We start from the raw sequence: 23,322 nt of genomic DNA on the forward strand, positions 1-23,322 counted from the left end.
AGAAAGAAGTACAAATAAAATCCGCTCTCTTTCGTACGACACTTTCACTGTGTCTGCTGGTTTGAACAAGTTTCATATTGCTCCATGACGCCAAGCACAGGCAATTTTTAGACTATTTATCAGTGTGGGGCATTAAAAGTGTACAAATGTGGTGAAACATGTTGATACCCCTCTAAAGAGCTGGGTAGTAACTAGTTACATTTACTCAATTACATTTACCTAAGTAACTTTTTGAAAAAAATTAGTAAAACTTCTGAATTTTCTGCCCACTGAATTAAGAACAAACACGTTTTAACCAAAAAATGAACCAGACACAGACACACACCTGCAGTTTTTGTTAAAGTTAAATAAGTTTTATATTGAAAGAAACTAATTTGGAAACATTTTCTTTTGAATGCTATTGTTAATTTTTGTTACTTATGAATTATTGTAATTTTTGTCCTTAAATTACCAAAATTTTCTACTAAACTTTATATTTTTTGTCTGTTTGATGATGTAATTGTTAAATATTAAATGATTGATAATGTGATAAGTTATTCAGCACTTGAGTAGACTTTTTACCAAATACTTTTTTACTCTTACCCGAGTTATTTCTTGGACGGATACTTTTTACTTGAGTAAAAATATGTTCAAGAAGTAGTACTCATACTCAAGAACAATTATTGGGTACCACAATATCTGATTTTGTTTGGCTAATTATCAGTACATTTCTACGTATTACTACTTTTCTCAGTTATTTCAGAAATTGTGGGTTTTTTGATCCTTAACAGAGGGGATATTGACACTTTTATAAAATTTTGTTTAATTTTGAGACGCTCCACTTCCTCCAGATCGGCTTCGGTGCTTGAGTTAATTCCTTCCAAGTCTTCAAGTGAGCACAACTAAACCAGAAATAAATGTGACGACACATAAATCCATCAAATCACAGGTTCAACATGTTTGTGCTCTGAGGACAGGCATTCATTACATTCTGTTCAAGACACAAGACCCTCGAGGTTTTGTCTCTCATTCTCCAAGGTTGTTTCGCTCGGTTTAGTAGAGCAGGGGTGTACAAACGTTTTGTCATGTGGGCCAAAAAATAGCAACCCCAACCTAAAATCAAGTAAATAAAGAAGTCTGATTTTATTTATTTATTTTCAAAATGAATATTTACTTTAGATCCAAAATTTGACATAGATTTATATGATGGTGTATTAGGCCATTGTAGATATAATATTTTTTTTAACTTAAATAAAAAAAAGTAGTAAATTTCTACCAAAAAGGTTAGAAATTGAGATTAATCTGAAGAATTTTCTAGAAAAATTTTTGACTTGGAATTTTTCTACGTTTTTTTTACATTTGAATCATTAAAAGTTTATTGTGGAAAATTTGAGTTTCTTGGTGGAAACTTGCAGCTTTTCTAAAAAGATAATCTACAACTAGTCTATTGGATTTTGCACGTGTGCTATAATAAAAGAAAGACAAATTTGTAACAATTTTGAATTGCAATTGGGAGCCACATAGAATCAGTCCATGGCCCACACATGGCCCCTGGGCCACACTTTGGACACCACTGCTGTAGGGAACATGACTGTGATGCACATTATAAACTGAAAAGCCTAAAACCTGAACAGCTGTGTAGATTTTAGCTCTTCAGAAGATATTTTTACTGAATGTGTAACTGGGTTTTATTTTAACAAGATGTGAAGTTCGTCAAAATTTGTCAGTTTGTTCTTTGATTTTGTTTTGTTCAGTTGTTTCTCCAGACATTAATTCTGTTACGCTGCTCTTGACGGTTGGTGGTTACCATGGTAACCTGTAACTGACAGCTCCGCCCCCTTTTTCTGTTGCAGTTGGTAACTGTGGTATTTGTTAGGATCAGCTCTGTTTTCTTTACAAATGTTATATTTTAACATATATTTTAGACAAATTTAATCTTACACAGTGTTTCATTAGTAATTTTGCTATGTTTTGTATATGTCATTATTAATGTTGTGCATTTTAGATGTGTTTAATTTACAATTGTTAGCCGCTGCTAGCTATTGCTAGCTGCTCATTGGGAGATACTGCTCTGTAGTTTATTATATTTTACTTAATGTATAGGGGCAGAAGCTGCTGGACTGATCTTAACCACCAACTTCATTTCGTCTTTTGTTAGAATGAATGGGGTGTATGTGAGTGTGTTTGTTGTGAATTCAACCTACTGGACCTGAGACGAACATAGAAAGATTAAAAATGCACATTCTTAGAGATTAATACACATTCAAATTTTGCAAAATGCGGAATCAACTAACAGACCTTTGCTGAACACCAAGCTCACACTCTGATAACAAAAATAGAGCAGAGGAAGACCATTGTCGGGTATCTGTTTCCTCAATTCTTAAAGTAACTTAAGACAGTTACCAGAAGATGACTCGTGAAAAACCTGCTGCCCTTTTGGACCTCAGTCCATTTTATAAATATCCAACAGTCTAAATTGATGGTGAGCAGAGGAGGGTAGAGTACCCAAAACATTTACTGAACTAAGAGCAGCACTACTTCAACAATTTTTTACTCAAGTAAAAGTAAAAAGTAGCCATCCAAGAAATTACTCAAGCAAGAGTGAAAAAGTATTTGGTGAAAAGATTTCTCCAGTACAGAGTAACTGATCAAAACGTAAGCAGACAGACCAAAATATAAAGTTACGTGGAAATGTTGCCATTTTAAGGACGATAATGACAATAATTCATATACGTAAAAAATAAAATCAGACAAAATAAGTATTATTACTAATAATGATAATATAGCTATTGTTAATAATAAAAAATAGTTATTAATAAAATAATATAATTATTAGTAATAATAATGACTAATGATCAGATTCCCCAAATTAGAAGAAATAATTATATAACAATAATAATAACTGGCATTATTATCATTTTCTAGTTATTAGTATTAATTATACTATTACAACTACTACTACTACTACTACTACTACTACTAATAATAATAATAATAATAACCACTACTACTACAATAATATTGATGTAATAAACGTGAATAAATGTAATAATAAATGTTCTGTTACAGGATGTAATTCTATGCTGTGACAAAAATCCTTGCTTTAAAATAAAGCAGAAGTTACCCCCATTTTATGGCGCAAACAATGACTTTATTTTAAAAAGTAACTTAACATTTTCTTTTTTCCTCATTTTAGTTGTATATCGATTTAATCTACTGTTATCAATAAACCCAGCGGGGTGTCATGAATAAATTAAGCAACTTTAATAAAGAGCTACTTTTATTTTGAAGCTGTAACCGGAAGTTGTGTAGCTGTAAAACCTGCTCTTATTCAGAAGACAGGAGGGAAACGCTGCATTGAATCCGTGCTGCTGTTTATCGGGTTCAACCCCTCCGACTCGGAATGAGCCAGTGTTGACGTCCGGCGCCGGGTCCGTTTAGCCGCCGTCACCCCGCCGTACCTTCGTGATCCTGGCGGGCCCGAACCACCCGCCATGGCCTCGGCGTTCCCCCGCTGCACATCTGTCAGACTCCCCATGTCTGTCGCCGTCATCCTTCTGCTGATGTCGGTGACCGCTGTGCAGTCCTCCCAAGGGGACAAGGAGCCGGTGTACCGGGACTGCGTGAAGCTGTGTGTCCGGACGAACTGCACCGGAGCCCGGCTGCTGGGTTTCGAGTCCAGCCAGCCGCACTACATGGCGCTGACAGGTGAGCTGTTGCTGGCAGGTGATGGAGAAGCTAGCTTAGCTTGTTAGCTTTCTAACATTCAGCACCATTATAACTACGAGTTAACATTTTATAAACTAGTTCAAGTAGGTTTTTATTAATTCCTCACTTGTTTTGTTAGTTTAATCCTTTTCATTTTCCCTAAAGTCCTTCAGGTAATATCTAGCAGGTTCGAACTACAAAACGTGACAAACTTGTTTTTCTGGTACAGAAACACTGTTCAGCTACTGTGTTCGTTGACCGATTTTAAGCAGATTTCCACAAGATTTATCATCATTTTCTCCTTATTTTTTCTTAAAAATTTGATATGATTATTTTTTAAAACTGTATGAGTTTGGTTAAATATTTTGGGAATCCTCATACAAGATACCTAAAATACTCCAAAGCCTCTCAAAATAAAAATAATAAAAAAATTAACGGAGGTGGGCTGAGTACCCAAAAACTGTACTCAGGTAAAAGTAGCACTACTTCATAATAAAATTACTCAAGCAAAAAAAGTACAGTGTAGTAAAAATACACTTAAAAGAATTTTTTATCTCAAAAAAGTTACTCAAGTAAATGTAATTGAGTAAATGTGACTAGTTACAACCCAAATCTGATAACTAATAACTAAGAAAACAAAAGAAATAATTAACTCTAGCTGAGTTAAATTAGCAAAATATGGGTTTATTTACGACGTGGAAAATTAGGGCAAAGTTAGGAATAAAAGTAGTAAGTATTAGTAAAAGTAGTAATCATATTGAGAAAAATACAAAAAAAGGTTAAATTAATAATTGTTTAAAACATGTATAAAATGTATCTAGGCAGGGGCCACAATAAGATGCCTTTCATTGTGTTTAGACAAAAAAATGAATCTATTAAATTTTTTAAAGCGTTTAGAATTAATTTCAAAAGGCTGCAGAATGTACATTTAAAAAAAATGAAATTAATTGATTATTGTCAGAATAATTCACTTCATTGTCTTCTCTGCGCCGCAGGTTGGACGTGTCGGGACGACTGTAGATACCAGTGCATGTGGACCACTGTTGGCCTTTACCAGGCTGAAGGATACACAGTCCCACAGTTCCACGGAAAGGTTTGTCTTAACACTGCAAAAAAACTGTAAATATTAGAGTATTTTTGGTCTAGCTTCTTCTGTAAACATCTAGGAAAACTTGAAATAACACAAAAAAAAACTTAGCAGCTTGTTTAGAGTCAGTAAAACAAGTTTTGGTTCCACAGGCAGATTATTTTACCCATAGGAAAACGTGAAATAACACAAAGTTAATATTCAGGTAACTTTTCGTCAAGATGGGGAGTTTGTTTTAAGGCAGTAATTCATTGATATTGACTAAAAAAGAACTAGTTCCACTGGCAGATAATTTTAGTACTAAGACATTTTCCCTTGTTCTTCTATGTGAAACAATCTGCCAGTGGAACTAGTACTTGGTTGCTAGGTAACAGGATGGCCTTGGCAGGTGTTGCTAGGTAACGGCAAAAATGCCAGTTGATTATGAAATAATTTTCCAGTGGAACTAGAACTTTTTCACCAATATTAAGGAATTATTCACTTAAAACAAGCTGCTATGTCTTGATGAAAAGTTACCTTTACGTTAGTTTTGTCTTATTTCAAGTTTTCAAAGATATTTACTCTTGAAAGTTGATCAAAAGTACTTGGTAATATTTGTATTTTTTTTGCAGTGAATCGTCTTAGATCTGAAATTACTGAGGATTTCTAACCAGAAAATCCTTCTGGATCATCATTGATATTATAAAACATGGAGTCAGATTTAAGATTTTTTTCCTTGCAGTGGCCCTTTGTGCGCATCTTGTGCTTCGAGGAACCTGCATCTGCGCTGGCGTCTCTGCTGAACGGCTTGGCCTGCCTGCTGATGATGCTGCGCTACCGGAGCACGGTGCCACGCCAGAGCCCCATGTACCACACCATCAACGCCTTCTCTCTGGTGAGAGCCGGGAGAACTACAGATTGGGCTGGGCGGTAAAATGGTTTGACCCATTTATCACATTTTTAGTTTTTGAAGATTTAATTTCTGGAAAATATGGATTTTATGTGTTACACCAACACAAAGTAGAGGATTATTGTGAAATGGAAAGAAAAAATATTTTTTACACATAAAACTGAAATATTCTATAAATTAATAAACTTTTAGAAAAATCAGATTATATATATATTTTTTTTTTTACCAATTGACTCTTTGTCACCATGGCGGCCATCTTGTTTTACAACTGTGTTTTACAGCTTCTATTACTTCTTAATATTACAAGAATGCAGTCATAGTAATGCTGTAATAAAGTTTTGTAACAATAAAGTCCAAATCCTTAAAGCGTCAATATTACCAGAATAAAGTGGTAATATTTGGTGAATGAAGTAATAATTTTATCAGAACTTCTACACAAAAAACAACAGTAAATAAAATGAAGAATGTTGAACATTTTGTGAAGTTATTGTTTGGTTTCGGTCTTACAAAAAAAAGGCAATTCTTCAAATTTGAGTAACTGAGTCTGTTTTGAAGGGAGAATCACAAACTGAGCTGCTCATGTTAGATCTTAATAACTAGAATCTTTTTTCATTAAAACAACTTTCTTGTAGTTTTCTGGTAAAATCGCATCTTTACTCTGCTAATATCGTTCCTATATTCTCATAATTAAACAAATATTCTCGCAGGCCATCGTACAACTCACAGAAGGGATGATTGAAATAAAAGAGTCTTTTTGAAAATATTTCCAATTTATTATTTTAGAAAATAAATCAATAAAAAGTATAACGTGTATCTGGCATTAAAGAACAGATTAAATTTCTTCATTTTCTTTTGTTTTGTTGTTCAGGTGTCACTGAATGCTTGGTTCTGGTCTACAGTGTTTCACACCCGGGACACATTTCTCACGGAGGTAATGCTAAAAATTATACATTAAAATGTTAAAACACAGATATAAAACTTCTGTTGTTGAAGGATTTATCTGGAGCAATCCGTAAAAAATATTCTGTTTAACTGCTAAGCTAATCAATAATACCCTAATATCTTCACTGGCACATTGTTGAGGTCTTTCCTGTTTGTTTTTCAGGTAAGTGCAGATCTTGATATTATTTTACCTCGTCTGAAAATTATTGTTACTAATTTAAAATCATCTTCTATTTCAGAAAATGGACTATTTCTGTGCAACAGCAGTGATTCTTTACTCCATCTACCTGTGCTGCGTCAGGTGAGCCGATGGTTTAATTCTGCAGGAAGTCCTTGAAATTGCTTGAATTTCAATATTAGGTGTTTTCAAGGTTTGGAAAGTGCTTGGTTTTTGTATAAAGTCTTTGGAAGTCTTAAATATTCAAACTGCGCAGTTTTGTAATAAAGCGCAGTCTAGCATTTGGTTAAAAGTGTAAATTTGAAAAATTTTTACATACAGTTGAAATTAGATATCTTTGTACACCCGATTAAAAAAAAAACACAACTAAATTTTGTTTTCTAATTCCCTGAAGTTAAATTACGCTGACCTTCTCTTATTTTAGGTTAGTTAGAATTAATTTATATATGCTAAATACCAGAAATCTTGGCAAGAATTTTTTTTTTAGAGATTTTATTCTTCACTTTCTTTGTACGTTAACACAATTTGTTTGGATTGTTTCAGTGTAATTAGTTTTTATTATTTCTAATGGCTCAAAGACTTATTTATCTATGTAATTGAAATAAAAGTTAGCTTGTATTTTATGTGTTCAACAAATGAAATTGGAGTATTTTTTTGTTAATTTTGTCTTTAGTTCTCGGACCAGACAATTGGGTTTGAGAGACATTTTAAACCATAAAATGTAGTTGTTGTTTTTTTAGTTTACACAGGAATGTAAAATCCAGTCTATAACAAGACATTATTAACAACAGCAATAAATTATACTTTATATTTATTAGTTTTTAAAAAAAAATTTATTTAACTCCAAAGTACCTTGAAAAGTGCTTGAATTTTACTGTCATTAACCCAGCTTGAACTAGAATGAAACTATTGTAAGATCTTTTATTACAATATATCTGCTGTTAATATTATCTCAGTTCTTACTGTATATTTGCTCACATTGCAACGTTCTCCCTCCTGTCCAGGACTTTGGGTTTGAAGCGGCCGGGTGTGTCCAGCATGGTGGGCGCTCTGCTCATCCTGGTCTTCACCTCCCACGTCTCCTACCTGACGTTCATCAGATTTGACTACGGATACAACATGGCCGCCAACGTGTCCATCGGTACAACACACCCCAATAAATCAGGTTTCCATTGAGAGTTTCATGAGGTGGTTCCGGTTGTACTACTGTTGGTTGGATTTTTTCCACATTTTATGGTTTTATAAAGGGTTTGTTAGGATTTTGTGAGATAAACCAACACAAATTGGATTTTTTTTATTTTTATTTTTTACCCCTCCAGGGGGTATTTTGTGGGCTCTAGTGTCCCTTATATGATAGTAGGCTGAGAGGAAACGGGGAAGGAGAGGGGGGAAGACATGCGGCAAATGTCGTCGGGTCCGGGAGTCGAACCCGCGACGGCCGCGTCGAGGACTCAAGGCCTCCAAATACGGGTCGCGCTAACCGCTACGCCACCACGGCACGCCCCACAAATTGGATTTAAGTTGGGAGGACAATTATGGTTTTAAAATTAATAAAAAGAAAATCTCTGATTTTTTTTCTTGCATACCAAAATTTACAACAGTGTATTAGGGTTATTATAGGTAGAAATAAAGGAGTTAATTTCTGCCAAAAAATTTAAAATTTTTCTTGAGGGAACAAGGAAATTTCAGAGCTTCAAAAATTTGAAAAAAAATCAGAATTTTTAAAATAAATTTCACAAATTTTGTGCAAAATCTTGGAAATTCAAAAGTCAAAAATGTTTGACTTTTGGAAATGTTCTGAGTTTGAAAAGTTGAAAGTTTCCTACTTTTGAAGATTAATTTTCTGCGTTTTTTTTTTCTTTTCGAGTTTAATCTCAAAATTTCCGATTATTTTATTATTTTCCGATTATTATTTCGACTTGTGTAGTTTTTGCTTTAAATACCTAACTAGTAACGTGACCGTTCCTGTTTTATCCCGTCCTTACTCCACGTCATTGTTTTTATTTTTTAGCAGTTATGAGGCAAAGTGGCAGAACGTTAAACTGCAGCTGTGCCAGTTACTCAACAGGTCGTTGCTAGGTAACCAAAGAATCAGTTGAGTTGCTAGGTAACCGAAGCGTAAGCTAGGTTGATTCTACCAACCAAGCTCAGCTGGCCGAAGTTTTGATTATATTTCATATATTAAATATTGAATATTCTATCAGATGTATTATCTATTGATATTGATCATGTGTCTATTGTGATAATACGTTGTTTATTGATTGATTGAAGAATGGATGTAGCGCAGCAGCATTTTGTGTTTTTTTGTGGTTTTTCTGTCTCTGCAGGCATGGTGAACATGCTGTGGTGGTTCTGTTGGTGCTGGCAGAACCGGCGGACTCTCCCCTACTGGTGGAAGTGTGGCCTGGTGGTTCTGCTGCTTCATGGCCTGGCCCTGCTGGAGCTGCTGGACTTCCCGCCGCTGCTCTGGATCCTAGACGCCCACGCTGTGTGGCACCTCAGCACCATCCCAGTGCACTTCCTTTTCTACAGGTTGGTTTCTAGAGCTTCATAGGAAAGTTTGGGCTCAATTTCTTTTAAAATTGTTGACCTTCTGACAGCATATTCTCTTTAAAAATGATAATATATGAACATATAACTCTAGAATTACTACACCATCTTTACCGCAACTGTTCCAAAACTAGCAAAATGCTCAAAATGATAACAAATGACATTTACTTCAGGAAGTTTTGGGGAAAAAATGTACTTTTTACTTTTACTTGAGTAATTTTATTATGAAGTATTGATACTGTTACTTGAGTAAGATTCCTGGATACTCTACCCACTTTGAGTAACTTCACTGAATGTGAAACAAATTTGTTTTAACCAAAAATTCAGCAGACACACAGTTTCTGTTGAAGTTTAATAATGAAAGAAATTAATTTGGGAAAAATGTTTCTTTTGCCTAATTTTTTGTTATTTTGTTATTTATATAAATTATTTTCATTTTGAACTTTAAAATACCAAAATTTTGGTCCATTGGATAATTTTTAAATAATAAATGATTGATCTTTTGATCAGTTACTCAATACTAGAATAGACTTTCTACCAAACTTATTAACTACCAAAAAGTTAATAAGTTAAGTAATGATTTATTAGTTGAATTTATTATTTTAATTAAATTAGCACACATTTATTTAACAACTTATTTGTTAAATTTTGTCACATTTGTGACTCCGTAACTTGGAACCAACAATATTTGAATGTCAAGATTTATATGAATATTAGTTGAAATCAAAATTCTAATTATTACCTGATTTTGGTTTTGTTTCTCCCCCAGTTTCCTGATAGATGACAGCCTCTATTTACTGAACACAGAGAAGTTGGGGGTTAAAGTTGAGTAGGAGGAGCGGAGCGCCTCTTCATCGCTCACAGAAGCCGCTCCGCCTCCCAGATGACGCCGCTCACCACACCTCTGACTCGCATCAAAGTACACTTCGTTTACATATTCTTTATTTAACATCCATATATGTTTTACTTTGCCTTGCACTGTCATGTGTGCTACAGTCTTATCACAACTGCACATTTTGAGACACGTTCAAGGGGGGAAGTACTTGAAAAGAGAAAGAAATGCCTGAAATGAATGAATGAAATAAATCCCTTCACCTCTGAGAGAGAAATCTGCAGCAGCGGCGACCAAAATTGGCGGCAGGTTGGTTTTGTCAGCGCAGTGCCTGAAACGGGCCGCTGGACTCAGAGCGGTTCCCTCATATGGAGCCGCTGACTGTTCTGTTCTGGAAAGGCGGGGAAGCCCATTCCAGCTGACAGCTTCTTTTTTTTTTCTCACTGTCACACCTTTACTTTTGTGCCTCTCTTGTTTCCATAGCTGCTTTTGTTTGCTCTTGTTTCTGTTTTTATCATCGGCCTTGTTTGATTTTGACCAGTGTTTCGCTCAGTTTTGCCTTTATTTTGATCTTTCTTATTATTTTTTTCTGTGGGATATATTGTCATTCACCCGGACTGCCTTTTAGAGTGAGAAAAGATTGATGTGGGAGAACAGAAAGCAAGGAAAGTTGCTGTGACTTTGTCCAAATTCTGTGGTTTAGATGGTGTGAGTGAAATTCAGTGCTCCAATGCTTATTTTCTGATTTATTGTTTCATGTTTTTCTAAACTAAATCTTACCAAGCATTTCTAGTGCAAATATCTTAGTAGACTTAAAATAAGACAAAACTAGCTTATAAATAACTTTTCAGCAAGATATAGGAGCTTGTTTTGAGTAAACAAGTCTGTAATATTATTAAAAACAAACAGTAGTTACACTGTCAGATTTTTTAACTAATAAGATATTTTTCTTAATATAAGTGAAATAATTTACCAATGGAACTAATATTTTTTTCATCAATATTAAGGGATTTCTGACTCAAAACAAGCTCCTAAATCATGCTTAAATGCCAATTATGAGTTAGTTTGTCGTATTTCAAGTGGTCTAAACACCAAATACTAGACCAGGGGTGTCCAAAGTGTGGGCCGGGGGCCATTTCTGGCCCTTGGGTTGATTTTGTGTGGCACAAATTTGGCCATCCAACACTTTTTGTAATTTTTTTAGGCTATTTTTCATGGAAAGTTTATATCTCCTTAAACCGAACATGTTAAGTACAACACAATATTTTTTTTTTGAGTTATCCTTTTTTAATTATTATTTTGTTATTGGTTGTGCCACAAACATCCTGTGTGTTTTTCCTCTAAAACAGACTTTAGCACACCCATCCATTACATTTAGCTAAATACAGCAAAGGTTGTAAAAGAAAATAATTATTTTTATTGGTGGGAATAAAATAAAAACATTTTATGGGTTTATGAAATGAAAAATAATGAGTACAAAAAGTGAAATAACTGTAAACAATACGGCAAATGTAATACATTAACATTAGGTAAAATAGAAAAAATTCACAATAATATTTTTGCATTTTTAATTGGGGCGGGGAAAAAGAGAAAATGTTGGCCCCTGAATATTTCCAAAGTGTCTGTGTAAAAAGTTTGGACCCTACTGTAATAGACCAAAAATACTTGGTAACATTTTGTGTTTTTGCAGTGAATATTTCCTTCCTGCATTCATGTTTGCCTCACACTTCTCCTCCATCAGCATGCTTCTTGCAGATATTCTTTATTTTATTTTTTTCCATTTGAAGTGAAAAATGAACTCCCTCCCTCCCACATGTGCACTTTATCAGCCGAGCGTCCATTTAAACGCGTTTACGCCTTTTTGTGAGAACACAGACAGCGAGGCGCGCGGGTTTGTTTACACGCTGCCTTTTCTGGACGTTTTGTTGTTTTTGCCATTAAAAGCCGAAAGCCTGTCTGTGTGTAAGAGAGCGATCAGCTGAACTTTGGGAGCCAAAGAAAACCTCAGAGAAGCTGCTGATTAAAAACTGTTTCAAAGGTTAAAAAGAAAATATTAGATTCTCTGGATGGCTGGAAGTGCCTGAACACAATAAATAAATATGTGATAACTTAAATATAAAACTGAATCCAATGTATTGGATTCATAAATAAACATCTTCATAATTAATTATTATGAAAATTAAGAATCTTATTTTTTTTTCTGTTTTTAATCAATATTATTTTGCTTTTGTTGATCAGTGAATCATTAAATCAATGAAACCGCATTTCTATTGACAATATACTTGTGGAATTTGATGTTTCAAAAATAAATTTGCTTAATGGAAACTTGTTTTTTGATACGTTTTGGTGATGCGCTGATTATTAAAAATGTTTTATTTATTTTTTTTGACTACTGAAATTGGTTTATTTTACAAAACTGCAATGAACACATTTTTTTGTTTCATCAAATGATCAACAACCGAATGTTTCCACTGGCACAAACCACAAAGAAGAAAACAGGAAGTAGCTGGAAGATGACGGTGCGGTTTAAATTAAAAATGTTTTTTCAACATTAGCTGAATATTGCCAAAGTTTTTCTCACATTTGTAATGGAAACACAGCTGCAGAAGAAGTCTAACATCTGATTGATTAACATAAACAAGTTAATTTAGTGTTTATTTACCTTCTATATCATTAAGGGGCATAATTTAAGAAATCCTTAATTATCTTAAAGATTACTTATAATTAGTAATAGTATTTTTATAATTATTTAATTGCTTATTTTACAGTTTTCTGCTTCAGTACATCAAGGATGTCTCTTGAATGTGGGCGGGGCTAAATTAAGTTGAGCTGATTGGTCAAAGGTTTTGTAGGTCAACCAATCAGAAGTCAGTTGGATAGTAGCGCATAACCTATGAAATATAATCAATAAAAAAAGTCCAAATTTTTCCAAAAGTTAATGAGTTAATGACGTTTTAATTACTATTTAAAATAAATTATCACATATTTATTTAACGGCTAAGTTACTGATAAAATTGTCACTTTTGTGACTCCATAACTTGGATCCAACAATATTTGAATGTCGAAATTATAGAAATTTATATAACTATTTGTTGAAATCAAACTTTGCTAAAAATATATAGATGTATTTGTGAAATTATAAATAAATAGTAAAAAAAACCAAAAAAACAACCGTTTTTAAAAGGTGAAAACCTTGAAAGCGGCTCTGAGGTAATAATTCCCATAAATCATCTGTCTTCCTCAGTAGTAAACACGTCTCTCTGCTGCCCCCTGCCTGCTGCCCTGTGCAACATCACCTCTCCCACTGAGCGCACTTTCAACAACCTCATATCAGATATTTGACCAAAAAACTACAAAAATATGGATGTGGTTTAAATAAAAAGTGTGTGTTGATAAGAAACAGAGTTGTGTTTTTATTCTGTAAATAATTAGGAACAGTTGATTATTGATTAACGGAGAGATTCTGGCTGAGCTTTACAAAGATGGTAAGTTTAAAGTGCCTTAAGTTTCTCTTAATTTATTGATTTTCTTCATATAATTATCATAAAAATGATAAAGATGATGCATGAGAATCTAAGCAAATTTAAAAATAATTCAAAAGTTACTTATTTTTAGTAATATTGTTCAAAATATAAACATATCAAACAGATTTACTAACTGTGATACTGTTTGATGATTCTGGCTTTCAGAAAATAAAAAATTAAAGTGATTACATAAGACAAATAAAAAGGCATTTTAACTCGGAAATATTGGCTTACAGAAAATATATGCATTAATTTAAATGGCTTAACTTGTAATTCAACATTTGAAGTCCATATTTTAAATTTAACTGCTTCACAGTCCTTTCTGTTGTTTTTTATTTTCTGCTTTTGCAACGTTTCCTTTTAAAATCAGCATACTTTTTCCTTCCTCTGAAATTCCCATTAATATGCTTGGATACATTAACATGTAAACATATTGCTTCTTTAGCGCTTGTTAGTGTCAGCAACGACTTTTTCTAAGCCAAAGAAACAAAATTAAGACAAAATAACTCTTGAAATGTCTCACTTTGTGCATGAAGGATGCACAAATTTCCAATTTTGAATTTAATTACTGGAATCATTTCAGTGAGATTTGAATTTTTAAAGTTTAGTCTGTGATTCTTTCTGTTATCAACTCAGATGTTTTATAAAGGTTGTTCATTTAACATATAAAATGTAATATATAACATTTTCTACATATTAAGGATTTGTTTACTTAGGACAAGCTCCTGTATCTTGCTGAAAAGTTACATGTAAGTTAGTTTGGTCTTAATTCAAGTGAACTTAGATAATTTCACTACAAACAAGGCAAAAATACTTGGTAAAATTTTGTCTTTTTGCAGTGCAAAGATGATAATAAATTGTTTAATTTCTCAGAAAAATAGCTGAGCTTATGTGAAAAAGTAACAGCTGTTTTCCCCCACTCTTCCTGGCAGAATTGGTTTTGTATTCAAGCAACCTGATCACTGCAAGTATTAATACAAATCTTACCGAGTATTTTTGGTGTAGTTTCTAGTGAAAATGTCTTAGAACGACAAAAATAAGACAAAACTAACGTACAAGTAACTTGTTAGCAAAATATAGTAGTTTGTTTTAAGAAAATAACCTAGTATTGATGAAAAAGTTCGCAGATCACTTGCTTGACACTTTGCCGTTACCTAGCAACACCTGCCAAGCTGAGCCTGTCGCCTAGCAACCGAATTCTTGTCCCACTGGCAGATTATTGAATTTATAACAAAGCATTTGTTTAAAAAAGTTTTTTAAGTGGAGCTAGAACGTTTTTCTAAATATTAATGAGATATTTACATAAAACAAGCTACTATAACTTACTAAAATGTTACTTTTGTCTTATTTTCAGTGTACTGAGATATTTTCACTAGAAATTAGAACATAAATACCTGGTAAATTGTTTATTTTTTTGCAGTGATCATGTTGCTGATGCTTGAATACGAAACCAATTCTGACAAGTAGATTTAGTATTCAGTTACGTTTTCACACAGCACCAGCTGTTTTTCTGTAAGAAATGTAATCATTTATTATCGTCTTTGCGTTGCAAAAACACATTTTACCAAGTATTTTGGTCTTATTCCTGGTAAAATACCATAATCCATGTAAAGTTAGACAAAACTAAATTACAAGTAACTTGTTTTATGTAAATAATTCTTTAATATTGGTGAACAAATACTAGTTCTGTCTTTTTATTTGTGGTATTTTTTTGTCTTTCTTTGTTGCTTATTAATGAGAAATTATAAAGTATGATAAAAAATGGGTAAAAATATCTTGTTAGAAGTGAAATAATCTGAAACTAGCATGAAAACATTGACTTTGTCTTATTTAAAGAGTACTAAGATGATAAATGATTGGTAATATTTGCATTTTTTTGCAGTGTAAAGCTCAAGTAATTAATTTCCCTGTTTGAAAGACGATCTAACGTCATAATTCAGCCACATTTTCTGCAGAATAACTGCATCTCATCCTGTGGAAACAGCAGGATTGTTTTGAGAGGGGAGCTTTTTGTTCTGGACGCGGTGCAGGAGGCCGGACTCTGACCCGGCCGGCGGTGGGAGGGGGGATCGGACCGCCTGCGATGAATGGAGTTGATTCTTCCTCCTCCGACTCCTGATCTCCTGCCATGACTGCAGAGCCTGAGAAAGCTGATGGAAATGTGAAGACGCTCCAACCGAGCGCCACAGGAGAACAACCGTCTGAAGCTAATATGGTAAAACCTCACTCAGTTTTAAATGATAAAACTGTAACTTTACAGTCCCGTGTTTCCTGAATGGATCCCACGCACTGCAAAAACACAAAATGTTGCCAAGTGTTTTGATCTCTCTAGAACAAATATCTTAGTTCACTTGAAATATGACAAAACTAAATTAAAAACAACTTTTCAGCAAAGAAAGGGAGCTTGTTTTAACTTCATGTTGATGAAAAAATACTCGTTAAACTGGCAGATTATTTCACTTAAAACATTATTCCCACATTATCTGCCAGTTGAACTAGAACTTTTTCATCAATACAAAGGAAATATATTCTTGAAACAAGCTCCTGTTTCGTGATGAAGTTAATTTTGTCTCATTTCAGGCGTACTAAGATATTTGCACTTGAAACTAGACCAAAAATGCTTTGTAAGATTTGTATTTATTTTTTTATTTTCATCTTTTGCAGTGCAGCACATTGGGCTATTGATGGAGAACAACGGAGGAGGAAATTTCTGCCAAAAAACTCCGACATTTTGAGATTTATCTCAGTAATTTTCTAGAAAGAACAAAAGATTTAAATTTTGGGGTTTTGAATATTTACGGAGGTTCAAAGTTTTTCACTTTTGAAGGTCAGAAGTTTCTCAAAATTTCTATTAATCCCAAAATTTATGATTTTTTTTTTTCTTCTACACAAATTTTCAACTTTTGGAGCTCAAAAATATAAAATTTTCTTAATTTCTGACAATCTCAACATTTTCTCTGGCAAATTTTCAACTTTCCAAACTCAGAAATTTTCTCTTTTTTTTTTTTTTCTAGAAAATTTCTGAGATTATTTTCAAATTTTCTGAGTTTTTAGCCGGAAATTTATTCTTATTTCTTTCTTTTTTTTTGTCCACAGTGACCCTAACATTCCGTACACAGACTTGGGTTTGTAGCATTTTTGTGACGTCATCCTCCTCCTCCTCCTCTTCCTCTTCATCCTCAGCTCTGCTCCATCGTGCAGGCAGCCTGCCTGCAGTGAGGGCGGGCTGATGCTGCCACTCCCCGCTCTGGCCTTCACGGGAGCGCGCCTTCACTCCTGCGCGCCGTCGCGCTTTTACTACCGACGGGCTCGGACTCCGTGGGAGGAAGTCACTGAGATTGGGAAACGGGCTGCAACTCCGAACCGGGGAAACGAAAACCCAAACTAAACTCAACCTGAGGACGTGAAGGAGACTTTGTGGGATTTATATATAGCCTATATATATTTTCTTATTATCCAAAGTTTGGGAATATGGACTGAGAGGCGCAGATGGAGGCGGCGAGAAGTTTGTTGCTGGTCGGGGCCGTTTTGCTGGGAGCGTCGGGCGCTTGGAGCCGGGAAGGTGGGTGACTTTTTATCCACTCCAGCGCCTCCGCTGTTCGGGAAGAAGGCGGCGGCGGAGTCGGAACCGGTTGGGTGTTGGTGTCAGAGTTTCCTACGAAACGCAGCGAGATGGATTCTGGTCCGGACCGCATTCCTGCGTGACTCCGCACAGCCAGGCGGTCTCTGCTGAGGCTCGCAGGGTTTAGGGAGAGCAGACGGGGAAGGAAAGTCACACCTGTCACGTTGCGAGTCCCGCTGGAGACACAAAAACCCCTGCAGCTCGCTGTGTGACATAAATAAAAACCTCTAGACATTTATATCTGATAGTTTTGCATCAAATTACAAAGAAGGCTTCTGTTTTCACGCCAGATTTGCAGAACTAATACTTCATGATTTCGATTTTCTTTGCACTTTTACAATTGCGCACCAATTTGTGTCGTTTTCTCCGATGAAATCCCAAATTAAACAACAAAACGTGACAAAAATCACTTATTTTTCTGCAAAATAACAAAAAATCTGCTAACTTTTCGCTACGTTTTCCGCTGCAGGCTGTTTTTTTTAAATCGCAGTATTTGTAAATAGCAACAACCCAAAAACACTCACAGGCGGTGCATTGTGTCACTCAACATCATGACGATGTCAATTATTCACTTCTGGCCTGAAGGGGACTTTGTCTGACAGAGGGCCACTTGTCGCACTTGCAGCTTGAGCGCCAGCCAGAAAAACAAGAGCTAACTGAAAGTGCAAGCGCAGATTTTCAGAAAAACAAGTGATTTTTATTTTTATTTTTTTACTATTTCTAGGATTTTATCTGCTGCAATAAATCAATTAATTGCATTATGAGTTAAAACAAGCTCAATAATAAAAATTTGCATAATTTATTGTTGTTTTTTTAAACTGGATGATAAAAGTCTTCCTCTTGGTCTCAACTAGACCTGTTAGTATACAGACGTTTATTCATTTTATTTGTTGTTTTGTTTATTTATTTTGTTGTTTGCAGTTCCAGTGTTAAAGTCTCTTTAGTATTTGAAGTTGAGGACGTGTCATTGACCATTATGTTACTGTAAAATGATCCAGCAATATTATCGTTTATGGAAGAAACTGGGACAATTTAAAATTTATTGTGGCAGAAAACGACAAACTAGTGCAAAAGGTGAATCAGAAATCTAAATTTTGATGTTAGTTGTGCAAATCTGGCATGAAAACAAACATCTTTTTTGATGCAATTCTTTAAAAATGTACAAAGTGTCCATATTCTCATAATTGAAGATGCTGTTCTTGAGCAAGAAAATGCAGTTAAAGGTTAAAGTTTTGCAAAATGACCAGTTAGATTTGATCATCTATGGCAAAACTTAAAAATAATTTTCCACATATTCTCTCCATCCAGTCTGATGAATAATTATCAAAATATTTTATTTTTAGATGTGCAAAGTAGGGGAAGTAATACCTTAAGGCACCAGCAGCTGTAATTTCTTTAAAAGTTGGATCTCCGAATATTTTCTGAATACAAAATTAATGATCCTTTCTTCAGATTTTAATTTTTACTTTCCATTTTTAAATGGTTTGTGACGTTGTGTTGGTCTGTTTCATAAAATCAGTTCATTGTGTCACCAGAACTAGTTTTGCTGGAAGATAAACTAACAGGACGTTTTCTCACATTATTAAATTTAGACACATTTATAAAATAACATTAGCATCTCAAGTTGCTGATTAGAAAAATAAAACAATATTTTGGTCTCTTTCAAGTAACATAATGGCCAATAAAAGACCAATAAACTTTAAATTTTAATGTTTTTTTAACACTAGAACTGGCAATAATTGTAAATGTGCAAAAATGAATAAAGAAAACAATAATTAAAATGAATTATGAAACCTCTGTAAACAAGATTATCCTTCAAAAACAGGAAGTAAAGACGTTTTCCATCCAGGTTTTGGTAGAAAAGAGAAAAACAATAAATGATCCAAATGGAAAATATTGAGCTCATTTTAATTTATCAAGCAGTTAATTGAGTAATTGCTTATTGTATTGGATGTAGTCCTAAATATTCCTGATTTCTGTTGTTCTTGACATTTCTGCAGGAAATGCATCTGCAGAATATCCTCCTTTAGTCATTTTTAGAAATAATATTTGTTTCTTGGATATTTATGGAGTAAAAATAAAGCAGCACATCTCGATTTTTGCACGGACTGAATCAGAAAAGTCGATATTGTGCCGAGTCGGATCAATTTGAAAGCTTTTAAAATCTTTTCTCTTTTATTTTCCAAACGTTATTGATTTACACTCGTCAATTTTTTTATTAGCCTACAGAGTTATACATTAAAAGCTTAACAGCTAGCTGGAAAAAAAAACAACCTTCTTCTGCTGCATCCAAAACAAGCTGCACAAACAAAGGCAGCAGCAGTCGCAGGTGAAGTCGATCCAAATAAAACCGCATTGTTAACAGGAACTGGTTGGTGAACTTCAGCCTGCCGTGTTTATCTTTCTAGGATCGGAGATCAACGTGAGCGCTCCGACTGGTTCCCAGAGTTGGGCAACGCTGCGAGGACCGAGCCTCACTTTCAGTAGGAAAGGTTCCCACAGTTACTGGTTTCTCTCTGCTCTGAGCAGAGGCTCACCAGTCTGGTCTGGGTCAGTGAGGCGACCTCCAGTTTGGGTCAGAGCTTCAGTTTCCACTGAAACTGTGACCCAGATTCTCAACCTGTTAAATCTTCTCTGCTTTGGAGAAATTAACTTTCCGCTTTCGCTCTGGTTGAAAAACTGTGGCAAAAAAAAAAAAAAAAAAAGAAGAAGATGTTTGTATTTTTAGGGATGCAAGTTGCTGATTAAATGAGTTAAGCTTATTTTCTAAAAAGGTTTTCTCTTCTATCAAACAGCTGACCATCTTTCCGTAACATAAAGAGCTATTATTTTTTTCATAACATGCTGAATTAAATTTTAACATTATTTTTGTCAGCTGCATGAAATACTAACTAAATAAATAGGAAATTGTTTTTCCCACATGAATAGACTTAAGACATATTAATAAAATGAACAGAAATGTGTTCATCTTTCCATCATCTCCCCACAGCATGATGCTGCCACCGCCTGTTTCGCTGTAATGCAGCTCAGTTTGTTTTTGGAACATTTAAAGATGCTTTTCCTCCAAAAGTTTGAAATTCTGACTGAAAAATCCGAGCATGGAGAGCAGCCTTGATTTCAGCATCCCATTTCTGCTCCTTGCATTTAACAGACTCCGTGAATGTTGCTGTTTACGTCGCACATGCGCACAACGCTGCAGGGCAAGAAGACGATTCTTTGACGTGCCGTCCTCGGCCGCGGCGGGACGGTCCCGTTAACAAATTCAAACCTGGACATGAAGGTGTTGTGAATTTAGTGCAGGGAGGAAAAATGGCGCAGAAAAACCTTTCAACAACTCGGAACCGCTCGAATTTTTCTACGCCACGCGCAGACTCGTCGTAGCAACCGAGAACAAAACCACGAATGTTTTACAATTAAAGACCGAAAAAAACACGCAAACATTTCTAACAGACAGAGAGCAGAACATTCAGTTCGTTACAGTTGAATGTTTTTAGGCTGGATGTTTGTTTTGCGATTATTAAGTGATCGTTGTGGTTGATTAGCTACGATCACTAAATTAGCTTAGCTGCTATTAGCTAAGCTAACACAGTGGCGGTTGATTAGCTAATTTAAACACCTGCTCTACTGATGATCTGTCAGTTGGTCTGTAGGTTGTCTTCAAAAACAAACAAAACAAAAACTTGTAAACTTTTTTTTTGTCAGGGAAGCATGACCTACTTCTCTCTCCCTCACTTTCTTAATCAAAACTTTTCCTGACCTTGTTTATCTAGTTGTCTTAATGTTGAAAATTAGTAGCATTTAGTGCAGCCAAATATCCACTTTCTTAAAGCCACAGTATTTAACTTTTATAAAGAAAAAATATATGTTTTTATTTTATATTACTCGCTCTATGCTACGCTACAGGCAGCTTTTACCCAATATCAGAGTCTGCCAGGACTGCTAACTCTAGCTAGCACAGTCACCAATTACGGCTAATAAGCAATTTTTCTGTAACATGTTTCTCTGCCATTAACACATTGAGCAGCATGTGTATGAGCATGATTAACAGCACCCTCCTCCTGACTCTGATTGTTGTTTTTGACTATACATTTCTGCAGATGACATCAGCACCTCTGGCTTCATCTTTTCACAGATTACCTGTCTCATATTATATTGTCACGACATGGTGACAGTTTTATCAAATATTTAAAAATATATTATTTTTTTTACAAAGTTACATATTGCCACTTTAAATTATTAAATGTATAAAATTGAAATAATCTGATTATAATACCAATAGCAGGTGATATATCTGAGAAAAATCAAATATTGGACTATTTCCAGGTGAAAAAGGTTGTTTTTAATTTCCCAGCCAGGCTAACGTTTTGTGATTATTGGTTCTGAACTCTTAAAAACCAATAAACTGTGTGGTAAAACAGTAATAACCAGTGTTTTCCTCAGACTCTTTTATCTGCAGATCCTGTCCTGCATTTCACTCTGCTTGTGTAAATCCAGCTCCAGATCCGTCCAGCTGTGCGTTTTGTTTCACGGGATAATGCGGGAGGTTTTCAGGCGCTGCGATCTTTTGTGTGTTGTTGTGATTGTCGTCTTTGCACGTCAGCGCGAACGAGCAAGAAGTTCATATCTGCTGCTCCGCTGCGTACCGTACAGAACAAATCCTGTTCTGCTTGTCTGTTGAGCAATACCTGCCGTCTTCTTCATCACCGACCAGAAGTGAGGTTGTGTAGTTTATGCAAGACCCAATCCTGCAGGTATCAGGTCTGCACAGTGAGATTTTACGTTTGTGACTTGATAATCTGACAGGGAAAGTCCAGTCGGATCAGTTTGGCTTGTTTTTGCAGATTGAATGCAGATCTGATTGTTGGTTACGTCACGCGACTGGAGCTGCTGCGTGGTGTTTGTGTCGCCGACCGCGTTCGCTCCGGTAAACAACGCGAAGGCACACTCCTTGTGCTAACTGGAACGCTGCCACACACAGGTGTGGCTTCAAACTGGCTTTCAGTTTTCATGCAGGTTCATTAGTTTAGCTCACAATCAAAACAACCTCTGAGGTCACAATCACAACTCTCACTGCAGAATTAGCCTTGGCAAGAAACTCTCAGGGTTTACAGTTTTGCTCTTATTTCATTTAAAGTAATTTAAAAACATTAAACATCTAAACGATGTCTGATTCATGCTGAATTCTCCAGTTTTCCCTTCATAAATATCCTCTATATTGGGTAATAACTAGTTATGTTTACTCAGTTACATTTACTTGAGTAAAAAAAAAAAGCATTTTAGGAGTATTTTTTTACTACTTACTTTTACTTGAGTAATTCTATTATGAAGTATTTCTACTCTTGAGTAAAATTTCTGGATTTTCTACTCACTGAATGAAAAACAAACATGTTTTAACCAAACATTCACCAGACACAGACACACACCTGCAGCTTTTGTTTATGTTTTATGAGGTTTTTTTATTTTCTTTTTAGGCTGATTCTGTTATTTTTTGTGACTTATATAAATTATTGACATTTTAGTCCCTAAAACACCAAAATTTCCACTTAACTTTATATTTTGATCTTCTTGTTTATGTAAATTTTTAGTATGAAATGATAATTTGGTCAGTTACTCAGTATTGGAGAAAACTTTTTACTCACTACGATTTTTACTCTTAGTTGAATAACTTCTTGGACGGCTACTTTTTACTATAACGTGAGTAAAAATATGCAGAAGTGGTGCTGAAATCTGAGTTTTTCTTTTACCAAAAAATGTTTTTTTTCTGCTTTTATAATTATAAACGCAGTGGCGGACAGAGTATTGGCTGGTTTGCTCAGAGTAGGAAAGAGACCCGAACAGAAAGCAGCTGAAACACCAGCCATTAAAAATTCCAATAAGAAAATTAGTTTTCAAATAAATATTTTTCGTTGGACTTTAGTTGCTTTTTCTTTCACTCATTTTCAGTCTAACCATTTTCAGAGGATTATTTCTTCCTTTTTGTTTTGCTCTCATGACTCTGTGAATCATTCAGA

General features: G+C 34.8%; 2 protein-coding genes and 1 long non-coding RNA gene across 4 annotated transcripts in view; 2 read left to right on the forward strand and 1 right to left on the reverse strand.

The window, feature by feature from the left end:
* Nucleotides 1-290: 290 nt before the first annotated feature.
* On the reverse strand, nucleotides 291-13,446 carry LOC116726745 (uncharacterized). The gene is made up of 3 exons (XR_004340655.1): nucleotides 13,335-13,446; nucleotides 6,229-6,231; nucleotides 291-325 (listed from the first exon to the last, which is right to left on the reverse strand). It is a non-coding gene; the product is annotated as an uncharacterized LOC116726745 (long non-coding RNA).
* Nucleotides 3,298-22,734, forward strand: pgap3 (post-GPI attachment to proteins phospholipase 3). The gene is made up of 9 exons (XM_032573600.1): nucleotides 3,298-3,687; nucleotides 4,683-4,780; nucleotides 5,496-5,648; nucleotides 6,532-6,594; nucleotides 6,845-6,906; nucleotides 7,788-7,924; nucleotides 9,111-9,315; nucleotides 10,103-13,338; nucleotides 22,721-22,734. The coding sequence occupies exons 1-8, from the start codon at nucleotides 3,474-3,476 to the stop codon at nucleotides 10,164-10,166; spliced, it is 996 nt and encodes a 331-aa protein (XP_032429491.1). The 5' UTR covers nucleotides 3,298-3,473; the 3' UTR covers nucleotides 10,167-13,338; nucleotides 22,721-22,734.
* Nucleotides 16,949-23,322, forward strand: part of erbb2 (erb-b2 receptor tyrosine kinase 2) — a 29,941-nt gene continuing 23,567 nt past the window's right edge. Inside the window, exon 1 of one of the 2 annotated variants that reach the window (XM_032573598.1) lies at nucleotides 16,949-17,251. In XM_032573598.1, coding sequence (XP_032429489.1) covers nucleotides 17,179-17,251 — 73 coding nt within the window. In that variant the 5' untranslated portion in view covers nucleotides 16,949-17,178. The remainder of the gene's footprint in view (nucleotides 17,252-23,322) is intronic. The other variant, XM_032573599.1, reaches the window with a different exon arrangement.

This window comes from Xiphophorus hellerii, chromosome 10 (assembly GCF_003331165.1).
Source record: "Xiphophorus hellerii strain 12219 chromosome 10, Xiphophorus_hellerii-4.1, whole genome shotgun sequence".
Lineage (NCBI taxonomy): Eukaryota > Metazoa > Chordata > Actinopteri > Cyprinodontiformes > Poeciliidae > Xiphophorus > Xiphophorus hellerii.